The sequence below is a fragment of the Labrus bergylta genome, chromosome 12, assembly GCF_963930695.1.
Source record: "Labrus bergylta chromosome 12, fLabBer1.1, whole genome shotgun sequence".
NCBI lineage: Eukaryota > Metazoa > Chordata > Actinopteri > Labriformes > Labridae > Labrus > Labrus bergylta.
In genome coordinates, this window is record NC_089206.1 from 7,721,322 (window position 1) to 7,742,585 (window position 21,264).

General features: G+C 41.4%; 1 protein-coding gene across 2 annotated transcripts; it reads right to left on the bottom strand.

Moving 5' to 3' along the window:
* Nucleotides 1-966: 966 nt before the first annotated feature.
* Nucleotides 967-19,795, bottom strand: LOC109986090 (PDZ domain-containing protein 4). Of its 2 annotated transcripts, XM_020636642.2 has the most exons (8): nucleotides 17,112-19,795; nucleotides 8,112-8,165; nucleotides 7,222-7,532; nucleotides 6,994-7,081; nucleotides 6,804-6,902; nucleotides 6,653-6,715; nucleotides 5,857-5,958; nucleotides 967-3,513 (listed from the first exon to the last, which is right to left on the bottom strand). In XM_020636642.2, the coding sequence occupies exons 1-8, from the start codon at nucleotides 17,169-17,171 to the stop codon at nucleotides 1,489-1,491; spliced, it is 2,802 nt and encodes a 933-aa protein (XP_020492298.2). In that variant the 5' UTR covers nucleotides 17,172-19,795; the 3' UTR covers nucleotides 967-1,488. The 2 variants fall into 2 exon arrangements, with proteins under 2 accessions (XP_020492298.2, XP_020492306.2); XM_020636650.2 differs by lacking the exon at nucleotides 8,112-8,165 and having other exon boundaries at nucleotides 17,112-19,794.
* Between the last annotated feature and the right edge of the window lie 1,469 nt (nucleotides 19,796-21,264).

Consider the following 21,264-nt stretch of genomic DNA (forward strand, 5'->3'; position numbering starts at 1 on the left):
GCTTTTAGTCTTAAGCATAAAAAATGTTTTCTGCGTCAAACATGCATGTAAGCCAAATGAAAAATCACCTTTAGTTCACAGGGTTTAAAAAACTAGTTACCCTATTAGAAGCGATCATTGTTCTGTTACTACAGACGTTTCTGCTGGCCGTAGGTTCTGAGAGCGACATTACAATTAGGACAGGTGATGCATCCGGCAACAATGACATTAAAACAGAAAGCCTGCTGATATAGCAAACGTAAAGAATCTTGGTTTGCACTGAATAAAGCCATATTCACAGCATACACTTGACAAAATGATATCTCATACTGACATCAACTTAAAAGTAGGAGTTCTATGGCAAATATAAAGACAAACCAAAAGCATGATTAAAATGCATTTATGCCTTTTTGATTAAAATATCAACGGTGTTGTGCTTTTAATGACACAATGTGCTTATTTCTTTTTCAAAAAACCGCAAGCTGTCAGTAGTTCTGTGCTTCAGTAAAATGGTACTTCTTCCTTTCTTGTATCGCTCTACACAGCCACATCTGCCTGGATGGAAGGCACAGATCAGCTACTTATTACAAAAAGCATGTGTGTCTGAAAATTTTGTAGCTGCATTTCCTTCTTCAAAAAAGGAGCATTTTTACATTTACACAGCACGAATGAAAAAATGTCATAACTACATAAACTTGCACACAATGTTCTTTTGAAAATGTCCTTAGGCAAACGACCTTTGTGGACTCTTATGGCACAGACGTGATTCTTTTTTTTTTATCTCACAGCTGCATGGGTCTTGACTTTTGATTTTCCTTTGTTCTTTCTTTAATAAAAATGTAGCTAATAGGGTATTGCGCACCGCTACCCTAATGGCTTTACAGCAGGTGGTGCCATCTCTCAACGCATCTGTAAAAAGACTTCTCTGAATATGTAACAGCTTCCAAAATACTAATATGTGCTCTTGTTCCATTTAATGTCTGAGAGTCTGCTTGTCCAACCCAAACAGTTTTTTTTTGTTTTTTTTTGTCTTGTGCAGTGACGGTGACGTCCAGGTTCTATATCTGAAAAATTAGTTGCGGGTTTCTGTGCAAGATAAAAGATGCTTCACATGTGAGAGGAAAAGTTTTAACAAAAAGGCTCGGAAGCATTTTTCAGACAGGTTTAGGTCCATTCAACCAGGCAAACTTAAGAGGAAACTGTAGCTAAAAAGTATTCTGTGTTGAATTCATGGAAAAGATGTCTGAATTGCAGCTTTATTTCAACACTAATGTAAATGTGTGTATTGTTTATCTGTTTGGGATGATAAGTACTGTTACCGGACACAATTTCAGTCAGGAGCTTTCCTTTTATATGAACATTTCAGTTCGGGACTCATCCTATGCTACTTTGTATTGCCATACACTTTATACCCCTGCATCCTTTCAGACAAATATGTGCCAGTGTGTACCAAAGCAGCTTGTACTCGAGCTATAGAGACACTTTGGCATTTGGCATTCCCACCTTATCTCAGACTGTGGTGACAGACAGCAGCGGATTGTAGACCTTCTTTCCATCAACAGACCGTGCTCCATGTGCAAGTAGCTCCTGTATAGTGATCCAGTTGTCCAGGATTCTGCGACTGCGTTTCTTCATGCTCCTACGGTGACACAGCTCCAGGATGGAGTTTGGCTCCTGTTGGTTGCTAGTCCCCGGCTGTCCAGCACCGTTGCCGCCCTGCTCTCTCTCACGGTCTCTCAAACAGTCCAGACGGCTCTGCATCATGAACTCCCTGCGCCGCCGCTGTTCTCTGGCCTTTTGCAGCTGCTGCTTGCGCTCCTCTTTGCTCCAGTAACGGCCCATTTTCATTTCGCTTACGGCATCGTCATCGGTTGTCATTCCACTGCGTTCCTCTCTGATTTTCATGGCTCGGGCCTTCAGGAGGCGATCCCTCACTGGCCGTTTGGCCACGTAGCGTGAGCCATCGCTGCGGATCTTCACTTTCCACTCCATACGAGGGGAGGCAGGCATCAGTGGGGGGGACATGGGTAAGGGTCCTGCATCTGTAGCCTGGGCAACATCTTTACAGGTGCTGCCCAAACTCATCGGGCTGGCGTCGCCCCCATTTTCCATGCTGCCCTCTCGCAGTCCACCTAGCTGCTCAGAGGTGGAGGCAGACCTCAGTTGCATGCAGCTCAGGTAGCGCTGAGGCGGCTTTGTTTCAGTCCCACGGCGCGACAGGTAAGGGCTGTTATCAGCACTGTATCCCCCATTCCTCTCAGCTGTGCCATTGGCCTTTTGGTTGCGTCTCGCTCCTCCATCTGAACCTCTTCTTGTTCCTGCATCCCGGGACAGTGACCTTACCTTAGGACCTGCGTTTAATGTCTTTGACTCGGTTCCTCTCCTGTGAGGTTGGGGAGAGTAGGTTTGGTTAAGGTTGGCTTGTATCCCGTCCCTTTCAGCCCTGGTTCCCCTCTCTCTTTGCCTTGTGGAGGTTGGAAGCTGCATGCATGCAGGGAGAAGAACCTCTCCTCTCTCCAGGCTCTGCGTGGAGTGTGAAGGGTACAGGTCATTGACCAGAGGGGTGCTCCTGCAACTCTCCCCTCCAGTGTTGTAGGCACTGGTACTATCCTTGTCTGAGCGTTCCCTCTCAGGTAACTCATTGATATCGGACAGAGCGTGGTGACAGGACTCCTCACTGGCTAAAGGACCATTGATCTCAAGGTGTCCAGCTCCTACCCCAACCCCTGAACTCGCTCCATTCATGTCCTCGAGAGGCCAAGCCTTCAGACAGCGCTCCCTCAGCTGCTGCATCTTCTGTGCCCTCAAGATGTTGCGACACTTGAACTCCAAGTGGCGCAGCTCCTCTTCCAGAAGGGCCATCTCATGCTGCGTCAGGCTCTCATTCCTATTCACATCCAGTGAGACACCTCCTTCATCTTGTGCCTGCCCCTGATCGCCAAGCAGCATCAAATCATTACTGTGCTTCTCATAGTAACATTTTATTTCAAGGAGCTCCTTGTACCTCTCGCACTCCTCGTCTGTCAGCCCAGGCATCATCATCCTCATGGGATCTGCCATGTAGGCCCTCTCTAAACGTTCCAGCTGTTCCTGCCCTCCTCCATTAACACAGTCCAGGCCTAAGAGGGAGTCGGTGCTGAACTGGAGGTTCTGAGAGTGCAGCAAAGGTGGAGTTTCCCCTCGGCTGGACAAAAACTTGCGCATGCTGCCGGGCGTATTAGTAGCGTTTGTGTTGGAGGCACTGGTGTGGTCATCTCCCAAAAGATCATGTTCTGAAGACTCCTCATAGCGCGTGCTTTCATCTGTACGACCGACCCCGCTGTCCAGCTCCTGGCTGTTGCTCAGCACCGTCTGAAGCAAATCAGGCGAGTCCCTACTCAGTGAGCGGCCGTGGTTACCCAGCACACCAGAGACACTGCCTGGGCCAGCACCCAGGACGTAGCTGCCGTTCATCACTCTGTGGCTGCTGGGAAGGTGAGCAGCATTGTCCAGTGACTCCACTTCCAGCTCTTCCTGGTCCAGCTGGTTGTCATTCTGACAGATAAAGATGTATCCGGTGCAGGGTGTTTGATTAAGTACATGAAGTTGCAGTTGAGATGTAATGTTTGTGTTGAAGAGACAAAAGACAAAGGTAAAGTATGCATTAGAAAGTTGGCTTAAAATCTCAAGGTTGAAAGTTCTCCCAACCCCACTGAAAAATGTGTTTTGTAAATGTCTCAGTGCTCCTCCTTTCAAATGTATTTTGTATATGAGATACTTCAAACCTCAAGTGCACAGAAAACATGTTTTATTTTAACACCAGCTTGTTTTAATCTTGTCCACCTGGTTGCTACAGGCAGGAAGTTCTCAGTGGCATGAAAGAAAATAACTTCTCCAGAACTTAGAGGCGTCTTTTCTGTCTTTCTCTCCCTCCATCCCACTTTATCAGCCCATCAGTTAGAGACAGATGGCTGTTCACCATCTGAGTCTTGTTCTGCTTAAGGTTTCTGCCTGTTCAAAGTGTTTTCTTGCCCGTGTTGCCAAGTTCTTACTGATGGTGGATCGTTAATGTTGGGTCCCTGTAAACAGAGATACAAATAGTACAGCAAGACCCGCACTATACTTTAAGGGTCATGAGATATCTTTTGTTGGGATTTGGAACTATAGAAATAAAAATGTATTGATTATTGGATTAAATGGCACCTCTTCAGAGCTCTGGTGACACTCTCTTTCAGAATATAATTAAAGCATCTTTACAAAAACAGACTTAGAAACTGTTTCTTACTTAAATCTCTGTACAAAACTTTAAACTCATAACCTTCCCTCCCAAGAAAGGCAAGAATATCTGTGCAAAATTCACTTTACTGCTGCTACCTGTCCACTATTAATTCACTGTGAAATGTTTATTTCATCATTCACTGCACTATAACTGTTTGTTTATTTATTCAGTCCATGCAAAATAAATGTTTATTCACTGCACTATGACTTATTTCATTAAATTATTAACTGAACTGTTAGTGTTATTTATTCCCGCCGCTGCATTATATCTTTGTTTAGCACAACTATGTTTTAACATGTAGGCTACATAGCTACAGATATATTTTCATATCAATCAATCTTTATTTGTATAGGGCCAATTCCGATTTGTTGTTTTCTTTTATGCAATGACAATAAAGTGCCCATCTACTGTATCTGTTCTGTGCAGGACGTGTCTGACTGATACACAGATAGTTCTCCATTCTACCACTAGATGGAGCTAGAGCTATGTCACATTTTAACACAAGATTAAAACTCTGCAATTGAGTGTGGTTTTTATTGAGTAATTTGTACATATAAAACAGAAATTCAAAAGAATTTCCATAGCTAATTATAACCTTAAAGTGGTTGATTTTACAAGCATAATTGTTCACAACCACTTTGTTTTGATTTTTTGGACAGGCATCCCCTTAAAAGATGATCAAATATTATGCAAATACCTGAAATACCTGTGCTTGAATTAGTAAACAATTGACTCCACGGGACTCAGTTGATCTTGGCTAATTGGTTTGATTTGAATGTAAATTGCGTGCAGACTGCAAGACCAAGTATTGATTATCTTCATCTTCATTCTTATTCCTCCACAGCCCCTCCAGTTCTCTCTCTTCATCTCCCCTAAGACAACAGATCAAGCTTTAATCTCTGCTTGTGCATTTCCCTCAGATGATACTCCACCCGCAACCTCCCTCACTTGAATCTTAATGTGGGACCGTGCCATAAATCTTGTCAGACTTTCACAGGTAGTGCTTGTGCTCATCGCTCCAAATACAAGGACATACTGAAACAGAGGAGAGGCTATTTGTGTGTGTGTCTCTTTGACTTAGAACGTTTTAATGAGTGCCTTTTATATCTGCCCTTTAGCTCCCTCTGTGTAAATGCAGCCAGCATACAGATTTTTTTTGTCTTTTCACTTATACTGTCTCCAGCTGCAGCTCATTTTCACAATAGGACTGCAGTAAAAATGAATGTGAACGGGAGAGCATGTGTCAAGTTGTGTGTTTTCTAGTTAATTTGCTGGAGTGTTAGTGAGAGGCTTCCATTGTTTTTCAAAATGCCCTGGTATCTTCTAGAAGTGTGACCTTGAGACAAACAAAGCGCTGCTACATTAACACAGTAAGCTCAAGCCCTATTTGTCTTTGCCTGTCTCTGCCCGCTATCTGTGTGATCATCATGTTTTTGTGCCGCTTTCTTTTTCTGCCTCCTTAGAAGCAGCAGCAGAGCACCTTTGACTTACCTTCTGCTCAATGTAATAACTACATAGCCGCATAAACCACTACCTAACTTTACCCAAGGTCTTTTTTTTTTTTAGGTTAGCATTCAGATTCAGAGCTCCCCTGAAGAGAGCATATCCAATTTCCTCACCTCTATCTCGGGTCGTGCGAGGAGCAGAGACACATTAGTGCTATCCTCTCTGGTGAGAATAGCTACCGCCTCCTCTCTGTCCTGGATGTCCACTCCATTTATCTAAACCAAAAAGAGGAGAATTTTTTTTTTAGCTAATGTCAGATAAAGAAAAACCCTTAACACAGAGGCCGAGTTTAATTAAATTGCTCATTCTAGGAAACGGTTTCCCTTTTGAGTTACACTGACAAAGTCTCTACATAGCTTTCATTACGTGGGTAATAATAATCAATCTTGAGAATAAAAATGGTACTATATCCAAAAAATTGAAGCCTCTGGAAATTATACGTTCAACATGATTTTCAAAGATGTTGGATTCTATTAGGGTGTTTTACATAATTCTTAAAGTCTGAAAACGTCTTGTATCAATATAAACATTTCTAAAGATTTTGGAGGCGTAGCTGATCACATCATTTTGTTTGGCTCATGTGAGTTAAAAGCAGAGAAAGAAGTAGATACCAAGCATCGTAAATTTGCTCATCTCAGTTCAATAAATGGTGAATTTTAAAATGCTGGAGTTAGCAGTTTGAATACACAAGCCACATGTTTTCAAAGCTTTCAATGCAAAATACAAAATGTTAGCTACTGCAAGATTATAATTGAGGAAGCTGCCAAAAAAGATAGATACGATGGCCAGGTAAATTCCCTCAGCTGAGTATAGAAAACTGAGCAGACAATCACAAGTGGTCCATGGAGGATGCTTGATAATAAATAAATCACAATTTTAGCCCCAGTACACCTTTTAAAGCCTCTCTACCTGTAGTATTCTGTCTCCCTTGCGGATTCGTCCATCTATTGCAGCAATACTGTTTGGATTTACCTGGATGATGGGTGGAAGAAGGATTTGTTTAGGAGTGTAAAAAAATATATTTTGTTTTTTTCAAATGTTTTACTAGAAGTATTCTCACCTCTCCTACGTATATCCCCAGGTCCTCTTCATCATCGGTTCTGTAACACACCGTCAGACCGAGTTTATCCTGCTGACGAGACTTGTACAGCTCCACCTCCTGCAGCAGAGAGACAAAAGTTTGACTGTCACTCAAAAAGGCAGCGGGGAAGCTGTCTGAAGAGGAGTTTCGGCAGATGATTGGCCCTCACCTCATACTCCAGCTCATCCTGCCTGTCCACTTCATGCTGAGTGATGTCGAAGTAGTCAGTGGGGTCGTAGTAAACCGGCTCTGTGAAGCTGAGAATAAAAACATCCGGAACAAAGTATTAGAGTAAAGAGGGCAGCTTTAAACTTCAAATGTGACGGCTGAATGGCATGAACAAGAGCCAAAATGGTGGATGAGTTCTGGTCTGACAGGTGGCCTATTAAACACTCACAGTTCATTGAAGAGATATGGCTCCAGCAGCGGTGGTAGTGGCGGGGACGGCGGAGGGTCGGGTGGGGGTGGAGCTCCACAGGGATGCTGGCTGCTCTTGCCCAGAGTCAACATATGCTGGAAGCTGATGTCTGTTTGGGTGCAGCTGTCGACACAGTCGGCCATGCCCATGGTCACTGGCACCGATGCTCCGGGTGCTCCCGCTAGGCCTGCACGTCTACGGGCCCCCCGCCGCAGTATGTTGGACAGCACAGGGTCCCGTATGTCCAGGGTGGGATCCCTGGAAAGGCAGGACAGCTCCTTCCCATTCACCTAGAAATAACATTGTCATGCATAAATAGAGGAGTAAAAGGGAAAGAGAGAGGAGAGGAGGGGTTGTTAATTTAAGGAGAGTTTGTGCATGGATAAAGGTGTATATTAGTGTTTTGGGGGATTTCCTAAATGTAATTTTACCAACAGATGACAAAAAAGGAAAGCAAAGTGTACTAGAAACAGACAAGATTAAGAAAATGGGCAGCAAACAGAGTTTAAAAAAAATAAAAAATGATTACAGGTGGACTACAAGAGGAAAGATGAATTCAAAAGAGCTTTTTAATCAGACTGAGAGGGTTAGTTCATCTAACTCTGTCTCACAAAACACAATGAACAAGAAGGGGAACTACAGCCACACACACCTAAAACAAAGACTGAGGTCATGTTAGTCAAAGGAAAACTACAAAAATACACTTCAGCAGACACAAGAGTGTATTTAAACTGTCAGACTGCTGAAAGTGTTTCTACAGGTGCACAGAGACTTAAAAAAAAAAAAAAAAAAAAGGAACAGGTTTAAATGTAAAAGGTTTGGACAGCACATCACACCAAGCAGCAGAGCAGAAAGCTGGATACTGAGACCTTTAATCGACCATCAGCGTCATAAGAGCACAACATGTTGCTTATGTGACCCTTCTGTGGAGAGAAAGAAGGAAAAAGGTGACGTCAGACACTTCTTACAGCTGAGAAATACTGCAAAAATGATAAGAGCTTCGGGTTTATAGAGAGAAAGAAGCAGAGGTAGTTCAACAGGAAGAATATGTATGGAAGTTAACAGGCACAGACATCAAATTGAATTTTACAGGCTTTGTCCGCCTGAACACTCTGCTACAAAACACAGTTATCTTTCTTTTGTGGGAATAAGAATTGGTCCCTCTCTGCAAACGTATTTCAATTCAGAAAACCCAATTTATGTCCAAGATAAACAAACTTAATTTTCTTTTTCTGAGCTTTTCAGACTTGTTTAATATTCCTTTTTTCTAACATCTTTCCTCCGACTTCTATATATTGAGTATTTATCTTAATGGTCAACATATGCACAATATAAATGGTAATCATATGAACAGTAGCATCACAATATGTTTCCTGGCACTGTTGAAAGCCAAATCACTTTGCATCTCTGCCGCTGCTGCCGCTGCTTCATACAGCACGAAAGGAAGGGGCATTAATAATTTAGGATTATTGAAAATAAATCTGAGGGCGCATCAAAGCAGCATCGGGATTCAACATCAGGGTGACTGAACCGATATAATCCTGGTCAGGTCAAGAACATTTGTGAATCTAAAGAGGAAGGATGAATTGAGTTTTAATAACTGGCTCTGTATTTAAATGTAATTGTTTTTTAGTTCAGCTGTAGCAGTGTGAAGACCATCTTCACCATCAGTCAGATAACCAGGAAATCTTTACAGACATTTATGGTTCCCAGAGGATGAATCCAAATGACTTTGGTGAGCCACAAAAACTTTAGCTACATGCATGTAAAAATGTATATATATCTTGAGAAATGTCTCAACTTGATTGGCACCAAATGATTTGATTCTAAGATAGATAGATAGATAGATAGAAAGATAGATAGATACTTTATTGATCCCGAGGGAAATTCAAGGAAATAAATATTCATAAATTGTAGGACTAGGTAATATTTAATTTGTTCAATACTTTAGCCTGATTCTTTATTTTTTACATATGACTTTTTAATCAGCCAATGCCTTACTTTGTGTTCAGAGCTAATAAGCAAATCTACTGCCAACACACTAAAGTGGGCTACTAGCTGTATACTATACTATAGTGCTAAAGTGCCAATGCTTTTTGGGTTTTTTTTGTCTTTATTGATGAGACAACTAAAGATAGAGAGGAAATGTGGGGTGAAAGTGTGGGCTCTCATACACCAAACAGCGGCACGACTGGGAATCAAACCTGCGGCCGGTGCAACGAGGACTGTATCCTCTGTACTTGGGGTACCTGCTCTACCAAACCAACAGCTAGTACTTATAGACAGTAAGTATGTAATTCTGTCCAAAGGGCCCCTTACCAAAACAATATTAACAAACGAGGTATTTTAATGTTGTCATGGAGTAAAGGATCATGGGAGTTATAGTAGCCTACTTATTGCTTACAAAAAACATCTTTCCTAATGAAACTCTGATATAACTAAGTAATGTTAATGTGTTTTTTTGTATGCAAAGTTTATATACAATATTTATATATATGTATTATATATTATTGTATAGTAAAGTTTACACAATTACTTTATTCTGAGCTATGAGCTTCAAGTTTTTAATGTTAGCCCAAAAATAGCTCTAGTAATATATTATACCAACACATTCTACCTTTTAATCTGGACATGATTAATATTCTGACAGCAAACTAAAGCACGTTAGCAAAGTCTTTGTATGAATGTTTGCATTCAGTCCGACAAAGCCGCTAGCAGGGATAAAGACTATTCCTTAAAAAATGACTGCATCAGTCATATAGGCCTACATAAGCTATGGTTTCCTAATAATTCATAGAAAAAGCATAAACCAGACTTTAAATCCCCTTGATGTTATCACACTACACAGACAGTAACATGCTGCTGTCCATGTGATAGTAGCAGGCATTCACTGAAGCAGCCAGCCTTTGTAGAGTCTCATTCATGTTACACAGTCACTGACCTTGGCTGTCTGAGTCCTTCCACATCTTTACCCTCCTGCTTCATTCTCCCACTCCCACTCGCTCCTCTTGTCCCCTTACAGTAATTGCATGTCAAATCAATGTTCCCCTGTTCAGCCAAGCGAGAAAACTTTCAAGCCACATTCACCCCCTTTGCCTCCTTTTTTATTTTGCTACCTCTCAAACCACCACCACCAACCTTTGAGATATTTTTTCCTCTTTTCCTCTTTTTGCCATTGTGTTGCCATGCTCACTTTCACATTCTGTCCACTCCTGCTTATTCCCTCTCCTGTTTCCTCTGCTTTCCTTTTCTTTGTGCTGCCTCAGCAGTTCTTTCTGCTCTGTCCCTTCCCTGGAGATGACTGCTCACACCGCTCTCCTCCATCTATTTCAGCCGGTCCATCTCCTTGTGTATGTTTGTCCTTCCTCGCTCTAATGTTCCGTCATAAATCTTGCTGTCTCGCTTAATGAGCCTGCTTACTTGAAGACAGAAAACATTCTTTCTGCTTACATGGCCTATTAGTGATGAGGAAAATGAACCCTGTGTTTGCATGTTAGAGTACAGCAGAAAAACCCCCCAATATTTTTTCCAGCCCTACATCTCCAGGATCAGAGAAAGAGGCTATTAGAGAGCAGCTCTGTGGCCGTGAGTGACAGGTATGAATACTGAAAGAGGATTGAGGTGGGGGTTTCTCATTCATTATCAATGAGATTTGCTGGGATTGCTTTGAAGATAACTTAATGCAGGGTAATGGTTGTTGTGTGTTGGACAGCTTTTCGGCTCTGATTTGACGGAGAATCCATTATACTCTTACCCTGTGCTGTTCTTTATCATCTCTGGGTCAGGAGGTCATTAAATGCAGCCATTTTTAAGTGCAACAAAACAACTACTTTGTATATGCAACAAAACAAAAATAATGAAGCAACGGGTGCATGCACTCCACCTTTCTTTTTTTTTAATGTTTGTGTTTAAAAAACAGAATTGGTATTCAGAAAAATAGTCGCAGCAGGGGGTGGGCGGTGGTGGATTCTGCAGCCGCAGAGGAGCTGAGGGTGGGGACGGGAGGTTGTGGGTAAGAGATGAAAGAGATGCAAAGAGTTCAAAGTGGAGAGAGAGAAAGCAAAGGAGGAGAGACACTGAGGGAGTGCACAGGGAGCAAGGAGGAAAGGAGGTGAGGAGAGGAAAGGAGGGGGTAATGATGCAAGAAAGACGTAGAAAACAAGCTTTCAAGGAAAGTATGTAAATAGAGAGTGAACTTACGTTGCTCTGGGTTCAGTACTTGTATGTAAAAACATGCACAATGGAGGCTCCTGGGAAATGGCTAAGTGGTGGATGCATAATTAGTTTTTATCTGAAAGCCCCTTAAAGAGCGAATGAATCTTGTGTGCTAATCGGTAGAGAAGGGAGGAAAAATGCTGAGGAGGTGATGTCTTACTTTACATTATACACATCGCCTATAAGAGTGTGAGGAAAAATACACAATCATAAATTTATTAATTTATTTTGAGCTCTTGCAGGGATTATTTTCCTCCCCCAAACTTGTATTTCCTTTTATTTTCACAATGTTTTTTTATGCAAAATCATCTGCATCAATCCCCCCCCCACACAACATACTGAATTCCACGAGTTCGGTAATTGATTTTTCTCATCTCCCATGCTTTGAAAGGCCGGCGCAGTCGCCTCCTCAGAAAATCAATTAATCTGCAGAAGAGGTTGACCTGCTCAGGCTGTAACCTCTGATGTTTCATATCACCGAGTTAATTTAAATAGACAAGCAAGGGAGAGGTAGGCCTATTATAAACTGATAACAGTGAGAAGATATTGATTTAAAAAGAGATCAAGAATTCTTTGGAATGAAGGCGAGGAAGCTAACAAGCCTCAGAGGGAGTATGGAGTGTATAAATATGCCTTTTGTCAATGCATTCATCTGTTAGGACAAAGGATGAATTATGAGCATGTGTGTTTTTATAAGGGATGCTGGAAGAACACAGGGTAGGTCAGTAAAAAAGCAGCATGTCAAAGCCTGTAGGACCTTACAATAAATCCCTACACCCTTTATTTTCTGTCACCTGCGTTCTATTTAATTAGAGAGCCTGTCTCCATGCCTGAGACCGTGACAGACACAATGCACAGGAAACCTTGTTATGCACACTATAGCCTGCAGTCAAACCGAGGAAACGGACACACTCTTACACGAAGAATAGCCGACCACCATAAAGGTAATTGGCAGTCTGTCTGGCTGTCCTATTAATCAGCATCCACTGTTGATTTTCTGCAGCATAATAAATTAAGTTACAGCAAACACAGAACAGCCGTGTGACCCTTCATGCACAGGACATTTGGAGGTTAAAGTTGTCATATGAGAGACAGTGGCAAAGAATAAAAGATGAAATGTGATGCCTCAGATAAAATATGACTTTCTATGTTTTTTTTTTTGTTGAGAAAATCTATATCAGTTTGAAAATAGATGATAAAAAAATAAGAAATTTAGCTGTTAAAATATAATTTTATGTACTAATGAGTAATTCAGATGATCTTATCTCTAAGTTTATTGAATGCTTATGGATGAAATCCGAAGCCCTACACAGCGTACCACCTAAAGGCGAACATAATATAGGCGTATATAAATGTACAATTTGGTGCCAGTACTCAATGATTTTGATGTACTCAATTGTGTTTTGAGTGTCTGTTGAAACCTCACATTATGTCATCTGCTGTTCCTTCTGTTGCATAAACTAATATGTGTGGACCATATTTACAGTCTATGGTGTGGCCCTATGTGGGTTTCTGTGTCATCCACAAATATCCAGCTAACGTCAGCCGGTCATTTGTTTGCATCGATTGTGATCTTTGCTTCTTGTGACCGTCAGCATGTTTTCTCTGTGTCACTGTGAGCAAAAGCACATTATTTTGTTTAATGATGCCGGTTGCCATGGAAACAGCCTCCTGCTTTACTGTGAGAGAGGGAGAGAGAAAGAAGGGAGTGGCTGAAGGGGCTCAGGGGGGGCAGAGGTTTACCGTGTGTGGCTCTGTGTGTATCTGTGGGTCAGGCACTTAAATGTATGTTGAATGTAATTTTCTTGTTTAAAATGGTTTATGGACACGAAAGTCGACAACCGCTTCTGTATTTCATTAACGGACCAACTGTGTTTCCTTTTTACTTTAGGCTATAGGAGGCAGGATTGATCAAAAACATGCCAATGGGTGTGTACCAACCACCACAGTGTGCGGCGTATGTGCAGCAGAGGCCCGATGTATAATGCATGACTACTACTCCTTTGGCAAGAGAAGCAAGTGTTTTTATAAAGTCAAATTTAACAGCCAGATTTTCCAGTCTGGTGTGGCTGTTTAATGTAGTATTTATTGTTAAAAAACAGTTACTCAGTAGGCTGCATCTAATTCGAAGGTGTAATTAGACATGTTAGTTAAAGGAAAAAAAACAGCCCAAAGCTTTAAACCTCTAAAGCAAGAAGCCGTGAAATGTGCGCAGAAATGTAATTATGTTTCCTCTTTTCATGATGGGTTTTTTAATGATTGGACACAGTGTACCTCCATCTTTCTCTTGGCATGATCTTGGGATTAATCAGCCATCTGCACAGCACAAGTTGTGTTTTTGTGATCATTACATGTAATAACCGAGATTGAATTTCAAGAAAAAAGCCCAGCATGAAGTCTGTGATTGCATTTTGCTTTTCACTTCATCTGAGGGAAACCATCTCTCTGGATCTTAAAAAAGCAAAATCCATTAGATTCTTTTCAGCAAGATTAAAAACCCATCTCTTTGATTTGGCTTTTAATCAGAGTAAACTTTGTTATTTTGATAGCATCTATAGAACTATATGACAGTGTTGGTTGCTTTGTTTGGGTATTTCCTATTGCAATTTTTTTAAAATGTAAAATATTTACACTTTTAAAGATTTATTTTGTTATAATTGCATGTTTTTTATTGGATCCTGTTTCGCAAAGCTCTTATGTGCAATATTACTTTTCGATACCTGGCTTTATAAAGTTCCTTATCCTGTGCAATGCAACTCTTTAACACCAGGGGGCCATGTACAATACATAGACTGTAAATATCAATGAACAAAGCCTGAGTGACCACACCCAGGTGTTACTGCAGGGGGCGCTGGAGTCCCGTCGACGGCGGTCGCAATGCTGGAAATGTTGTTTCAACCTAACTTTCAGTCAACCTAACTTTCAGTCAACTTAACGACTGGCTGAGAGCTGGAGCTAAGGCAGGTCTCAAGCCTCCTGACAAACAGCTACACTGCGCCCACCTGTCAATCAGGTCAGCTACACGCCTTAATGTGAATAACACTGAGTTATCAGAAACACTATCTTATCCTGTTTACTTTGGGTTTTCTTAAAGCTCTCAGGGTATTAGTGACAATGTCAAGCCATTACTTTTTTACTCAGCTTGCTTCTATTATTTAACTTGTTTTGGTATTCCAGCTTATTTGCATTTAACCCTCAACACTTACATCTTAAAATAAACTTTATGTTTTTATATTTCTCTTGTATTTGTCTTACACATACTGTTATTTTAGTAATTATTTCCTTCAGATTTTATAAAGTTCTATCTTATCCTGTCTTATCTTGTCTCTTAAGCTCCCTATATTGATAAAGTAACAATAACTATCATAACGTCTTATGCAGTGTAGTTTCACTGACTAAATATTCTCCTTGCGACGTGCTAGTCTGCCTCTCGAAGCCAAAATCCTGTGGCTCTGGTTCAGTTCTCCATCTGCAGTTTTTTCCCCTCTCTCTGATTCACGCTTCTCTGCTCAGCCAGCAACATCTTTACAAGCCTCCCAGACCACAATATATGCAGACTTGCTGCTCCACCACCCCCATACTACATGCTCTTGTCTCTAAAACCACCATTCATGTTGAGGCTTTGCATACAATACATCGATTCCTCTGCATGCTTCAAATCCTAAAACATCCACCCACTACCATCACCACTCACTCAAGGCCACGCCCACCTCTTAACCTCATGCAGGTGCTGAAAGTCTTTCTGGGATGACGGACTGCGGTGGACACAACCTTTGACCCCAATATTGCCAGATCAGTGGAAATTATTTGATTTCCACTTTCAAAGATGTTGACCTGCATGCGCCTTGTGTCATTACTGCCGACTCCTGTTAGATAAGGTTGTTGATTATGGAATGCAGTGGCCCCCGCTGCACGATCACCTGACTGCACACACATCAAGTCACTCTGAATTTTTTTTTTTTTTTTTTTTTAAGCTCTTCACCCAAGAGATTTGGGAAGTCACTCAAATCTTTTCCAGTCACCTCTGCTCCAGGAAGGGCTCAAACCAATTACTTCTGATGTCTACAGGCGAGATAAAACGTCTAACTTTAGCTGTTTCATTTCCATTTTTCAACCGAATCATCCTCCCTAAATCACAACCATGCCTCCGTTTGGAGTCGGTTTGGTTTCTCTTTTGGCATCACCTCTGGCATCAGATGCAGCCATTTAACTGGCTCAAACACTGGATGCTTCAGGGACCCAGCTGAGGCGCCCAATGCCACAGATACTAAAAGTGTTGCTCTGCATACCCATGGGTGCAGATTGTTCTTCATGCTTAGTAAGCGTGGGACTTTATTTTGGTCACTGCATGCATCATCGAGTCACCGAGCGAGCAGGAGCTTCCTCAGGCGCCTCATGGCCAGATGAGCTTACTCACATTCAGTCTGTGCTCCCAGTAGGCAGGTGTTGCTGAGGCTGTAACCGTGGCAACTCCTCTCTTCCTCCCATAACACTTTAGCCCGGCTTTAACAAACCATCCATCCTGCTGCCTCTGAGGCTCTGCACCACTTCACTTTCTCAACCTTATCGCTCTGTCTTATGTCATTGAGCTCCTCTCTGATCATAATCATCGTTATCACACTGAAGTGCCATTCTCATAATTATCGGTATTATCATCACTGAATGGATTTTTCAATACTGAAATTAATAGCCTTGAATAAGAGCTACAAAAATAATTTCCACTTGTTTCCTTTGGCTAATTTATATACATGAAAGCCACACAAAAAAAAATAGCTAAAGGGGAGATGTGACTCATGATGAAGAGCTTCTATTAAATCAATCAGATGTGTGGTGTGCATTCACTCGTTTTAATTCACCTAATGGATTTAATGAGTTAATTAATGAACTGTCATTAGAAAGGTTTCATCATTTGGTGTACTGGCTGATATTTTGGTTGGCCATTATTAAAGGGCAGATGTGGACCTAGTACCAGTATAAATATGATGTTATTGAACGGTTTTAAAGAATGTATAATGAAGAAAAAACAATAATTAGGGTATTTAGAAATGGTTTCATCATGAAGTTTGTCAAGCAGAGGGAACTTCTAGTGCATAGCTTACATTACTGTTAGCACTGGCTTCAGCGAAAGTAGGAGACTTTCTCAGGTCAGCACTGCATTTGTTTGAAATTGTACATACAATTGCCATATAGAACATGTCTGTTTTCAGTTCAGCTCAAAAAATCTCCAAAGTATCAGAATAAGTTCAGATTTTTTTTTTTTTAAAGTCCCAATTGTTGCTGATGTTTTGCTTTTACTCACTTATGAGTTATGTAATAATGCAATCCCTGATATTTCTGGCAATACAAAATTAACTTTGGTTAATATATGCAAATTAAATGTATGACTCAGACGTGGTAGTAAGGGAGTTAATGTGTGAATGGCTTCAAATGAAAAAGAGTGTGTAAACATGAAAGGTTGGGTTTGTTGCTGCAGAGAGAAGAAGGCCATTTGTTTTTTAACAACTCTGGAAGAATCCCTGCAATAAAATGGGAAAGTTAAGACAGCATATGAATCAAAGCTTAAAGGAGGACACACAAAAAAATGCTTTAACTTGAAGGCTGAAAGAAAAGAAAGAATAAAAGGCAAGAGACAGGAGAGGAGACATGGTGCTCACCTGGAACATGACCCTGTATTGTTCCTCAGGCTTTTGAACCACGCACATGTTGCACCCCATTGTGACTTTGACTCGGCGCTGGACTGTGCAGGTAAAAAAAAACTGCCCCTGATAACCACTTCTCACACCAGGACTCTTTCTACCAGGGTCTTTGTCTGTGGCAGTGTGAGGAGAGCCCCACCCTCATTCACGGGGCTGTGGTATACTACACTTCTCCACCTCAGAGTTGCACATCCATGCAAGACATGGACTCACAGCTTGTTTGGGTGTGACCCTGTTCTCCTCTTCGTGTCCACGACTTTAGGTGTTATAATCCAGAGAAATGGTAAATCTGGAGATAGTTTTACAGCTGCAGGATGTGTTGATTTTTGTCTCCATTGCAGGCAAAAAATGTTGCTTGTTTAAGTTCATGTGCTTGTAGATCATCCAGTTCAGATGTAATCTTGCATATAGAAAACAGTAGATTTTAAGAGTCCTGTTGTTTTGTGCTCATGTCATTAAATTGAAAAGGTTATCGTTCTTGTTGCAGCTCGCTTTGTTTGTGCTTGAATGCTGAAACCTGCAGACTGGAGCAGGCTCTTTCCCCCAGCAGAACTCAATCAGAACTCCCCCACGCTGTTCCTGAGTTTTTCCCCTCGCAGCACTAAAACCTACCAAATGTCTCTCTTTCAGCAACACTCTTTGAACAAAGTAGATACAAACAACGCTGCTTTCAAAGAACTTGCCTCAGTGCTTTCCTCACTCCCACACCGAGCTTCCCACTTACTCTGCTTTCCAGGATGGCTGCTGAGTGTGTCTGCAGAGATAACTTTTCCTCCTGACAGGACTCGCTTCCCCCTGCTGAGGTCCACCACTTAAAAATCAATGCATTGTTACAAAGGTATGTCCTGACTTGGTGCAAGGTGTTGCCCTCTACACTATTACCCAGGATCTTTAAGCTCTTGCTGTGCAGCTAAGATAAGGTGTATGTTTAGACAGCTCCAGCACATGCATCAAAACTGCACGATATACACACAAAAGCTGCCAAATTTCCTGTAAATGTCAGCAGTCATGTTTTATTCCGCCTCTCCAAGTCGCTCTAGACGTGCAAAAAAACACATAGCAAAAGTATAAATTCCAAGAATTCTACATTACATAGATTGCATTGTGTTTATCCGCTATGTTGTCAGATATTGTGACAAGTATTAGTCTATTGATTCTCTAAACTGCAGCAGACTCAGCACTCAGCAGACAGCTCAAGGCTGAGAGCAAATGACGGATTATAATTAAATTAGTGACCTCTCAAGCAGAGATCAGACATGACTCTATCCTGACTGTGTGGTGAAATCAATACCCAACCATCCCATGGATCATTTAAATTGTGTGCTTGCTGGATTCTTGGGAAATTAAGAATTTTTATCAAAAGTGGCATCAATGTTTGCCTTTAAAATGTTCAATGATTTCATGTTTTTTTTTTAAAGCAAATTGTGGATATACTTTCTAACATCTCCCTTACACATTCTCACATGTGTCAATATATTCATTTTTCTTTGTCCAGCTCAGCCTGTTGATACAGAACTCCCACTATCTCAAAGATGAACCTGTGTCTGCATCCCTCAAGGGAAATCTGAATTAAAAGGATGACAAACTGTCAATATAACGTTCTTCATCAACTTCTCCCTTTCCTCCAAGTATTATCATCTCGGTTAAACCTTCATCTCTAACCCTACAGTGAGAACTGCCAGCCCATGTGAAGCTTTTTTAGGTCTTGTCTAAAAGGTCCATCGCCCTGTTTGCTGCCAGCGACAAGGTGTTAGAGCTGCTAATCCTCATTCAAAGGCTCCGCTACACTTGTATCCTTTCCAGAGGCGGTGTAATCCCAAACTCTGGCTCCTGACACAAACCCCACACTCACACTGTCACACACTCACACACACACCGTACTCACAGGTATATATTTGCACACAAGCATGCAGGAAAGCTATCTGAACTCGAGAAAAGATCAACTGATAGTCAAACTCTGGAGAGCAGGCGCTAATCTGGCTACAGCGAGGTGTCAGACGTGCTCAGCAGGCAGGTGTGCACCAGCTGATCCCCCTTCTCTCCCTCTCCACCTCCAGCCCACTTTACACCTCTATCTACCTGTGTATCACTCCTACATGGTTATTCTGCAATGATCATCCCCTTCCTCCCATGCTTTCAGAACAAAATGTGGTATGAAATGACAAAATATTATCAAAAGCCTATATTCTTTTTGAAGCATTGAGTAAAAAGATTAGGTCCTCGTGTTGGGGAAATACGCCTGCAAAAGTTAGTCCATCTTCTTCCTGCGGCAGGGAAATGTGAAAGTAGCACTCAGTAAGTCCATTTTAATCCTCCTTTTGTCCTCTGGTCATTCTTTTTCTGAAATATCCACAGGAGAGCAGTTGCAGTTGTGCTTGAGAAAAAGAAATAAAGACCATGCTGAGTATTCCAGGTGGTTTGTGAAGTGAGCAGAGAGCAGCGCTCAGCTCAGGTCAGAGATAAATCACCATCAGCAGCCGCACAAGAAGAGAGAAATCACTAATGGCTGATTGGAGGATACTTCTTGGCTTCTCCCCCCCTTGGGCGTGACGGTAAATGCACTCCCCCACTGCAGTAGGGGGGAACACAAAAGGCGGCTGTTCCCCAGCGGTGGAGGAGCCTGCTGATCTGCACTACTACTATAGACAGATTTCACACTGTATGATTCCTCTTTCTCTCTCTCTCTCTCTAACCCACCTTCTTCCTCTCCTTTTCAGGGCTGGGCTGCTGCTCTCTTTTCCAATCCCCCATAATTTTAACCCACACCTTATTTGCTACCCTCTCCCTCCTTCGTACTTTCTCCTCTCCCCTGCCTCTCTCTCTCTCTCTACTTGTCTGCAGGCAAGAGAGCAAGCACTGGAAAGCTTATTCATACTGTTTGGGCAGGACAGAGTAAGATAACCAGCACAGCAACATAAAAGGTGAATAAAATATCAAGGTATCCATGCACTTGCAGACAAGTAGGGAATTTGTTCATTCATTTTATGGCATGTGAGCAATTCTGTGACACCTTGAGTTGTTATGAGCTGGTATAAAAGAAAAGGATGATTGCACTTTTCATATAAAAAAAGCCCAAAGCAGGTAGAGAGCTGGTGACTGGTTCTGCATTCAGATGAGGTTCTGTGCTGCCACCAGGAAGGAGGGAAAAGAAACACAGGGGAAAAGGAGGGAAAGCAAGTAAATAACAGGTGTGACAGGATGAATTGAAAGATATGGAAGACAGCCAAAAGAGAAAATGCAAATGACTGTGTGGGAGAGTAAGTGGAGGAGCGTAGATGGGGTGGAACAATGGATTTCTGCGGTAATCAAAATGACCTCCTGAAGCAGGGTACAGCCGAGGCATATGGAGACATTTCATTTTAAGTGTCTGCTCAGATGGGAGATATTTGTGTGTAAAATTAATCTCTCCTGTTCTCCTGTTGAAACTCTAGACATAATCAGTACACCACTCCTGGCTAATTTCCAATTTAAAAATGTCTTTACCCACACACTTATATCTGGGCAGAACTGAGAAATTGAGTTGTCCACTGGGTAAAGGATTAGAATTAGATTTGCTGTTACCTACAAAATGGTAGGAAATCTGTTATGGAACCTCACGCTGGGGTGACTGTTTAATGAAAAGTCCTGAAAATTAATATTTCCAAAATAAATTCAGACAAAAATGTCTGTAATTCCCCAAAACAATCCTCCCTTATTCCCTTTAAAATTTCCATAACAATTCTTGAAAAAGTCCATGTAAATTCACAAAATTCCAGGAAATATCTAAAAAAAAAGAAAATGTCCTTAATCCTGAAGCACTTCATCTAAAATTTCCATAAAAATGTCCCAAAAAACATTTCTAACAAAAGTTTCTGAAAGTTCTCAAAATTTCCCTGAAAATTTCCAAAAAGTCTCGGAAATTGTCATGGAAATGTCCCAAATTAAATTCCTGGAATTTCTGATGAATGTTTCGGCAAATTTCCCAGAAAATTTCTAAAACAATCCCTAAAAATTAGATGAAAATGACCAAAGATGTAAAAAAAATTCCCCTAAAATCATGACATTCTCTTAAATTTTAATTGAGAGACAGAGTAAGAAATGAATTCTAACTTGGTTTACACCCATATTACAA

Excerpts from the sequence above, each read along its gene's own strand:
- LOC109986090 (XM_020636642.2), bottom strand. The coding sequence starts at position 17,171 with ATGGGGTGCAACATGTGCGTGGTTCAAAAGCCTGAGGAACAATACAGG. Across the intron at positions 6,903-6,993 it reads AGGATGAGCTGGAGTATGAG|GAGGTGGAGCTGTACAAGTC; the intron begins GTGAGGGCCAAT and ends TCTCTGCTGCAG. Across the intron at positions 6,716-6,803 it reads TGGGGATATACGTAGGAGAG|GTAAATCCAAACAGTATTGC; the intron begins GTGAGAATACTT and ends CCCATCATCCAG.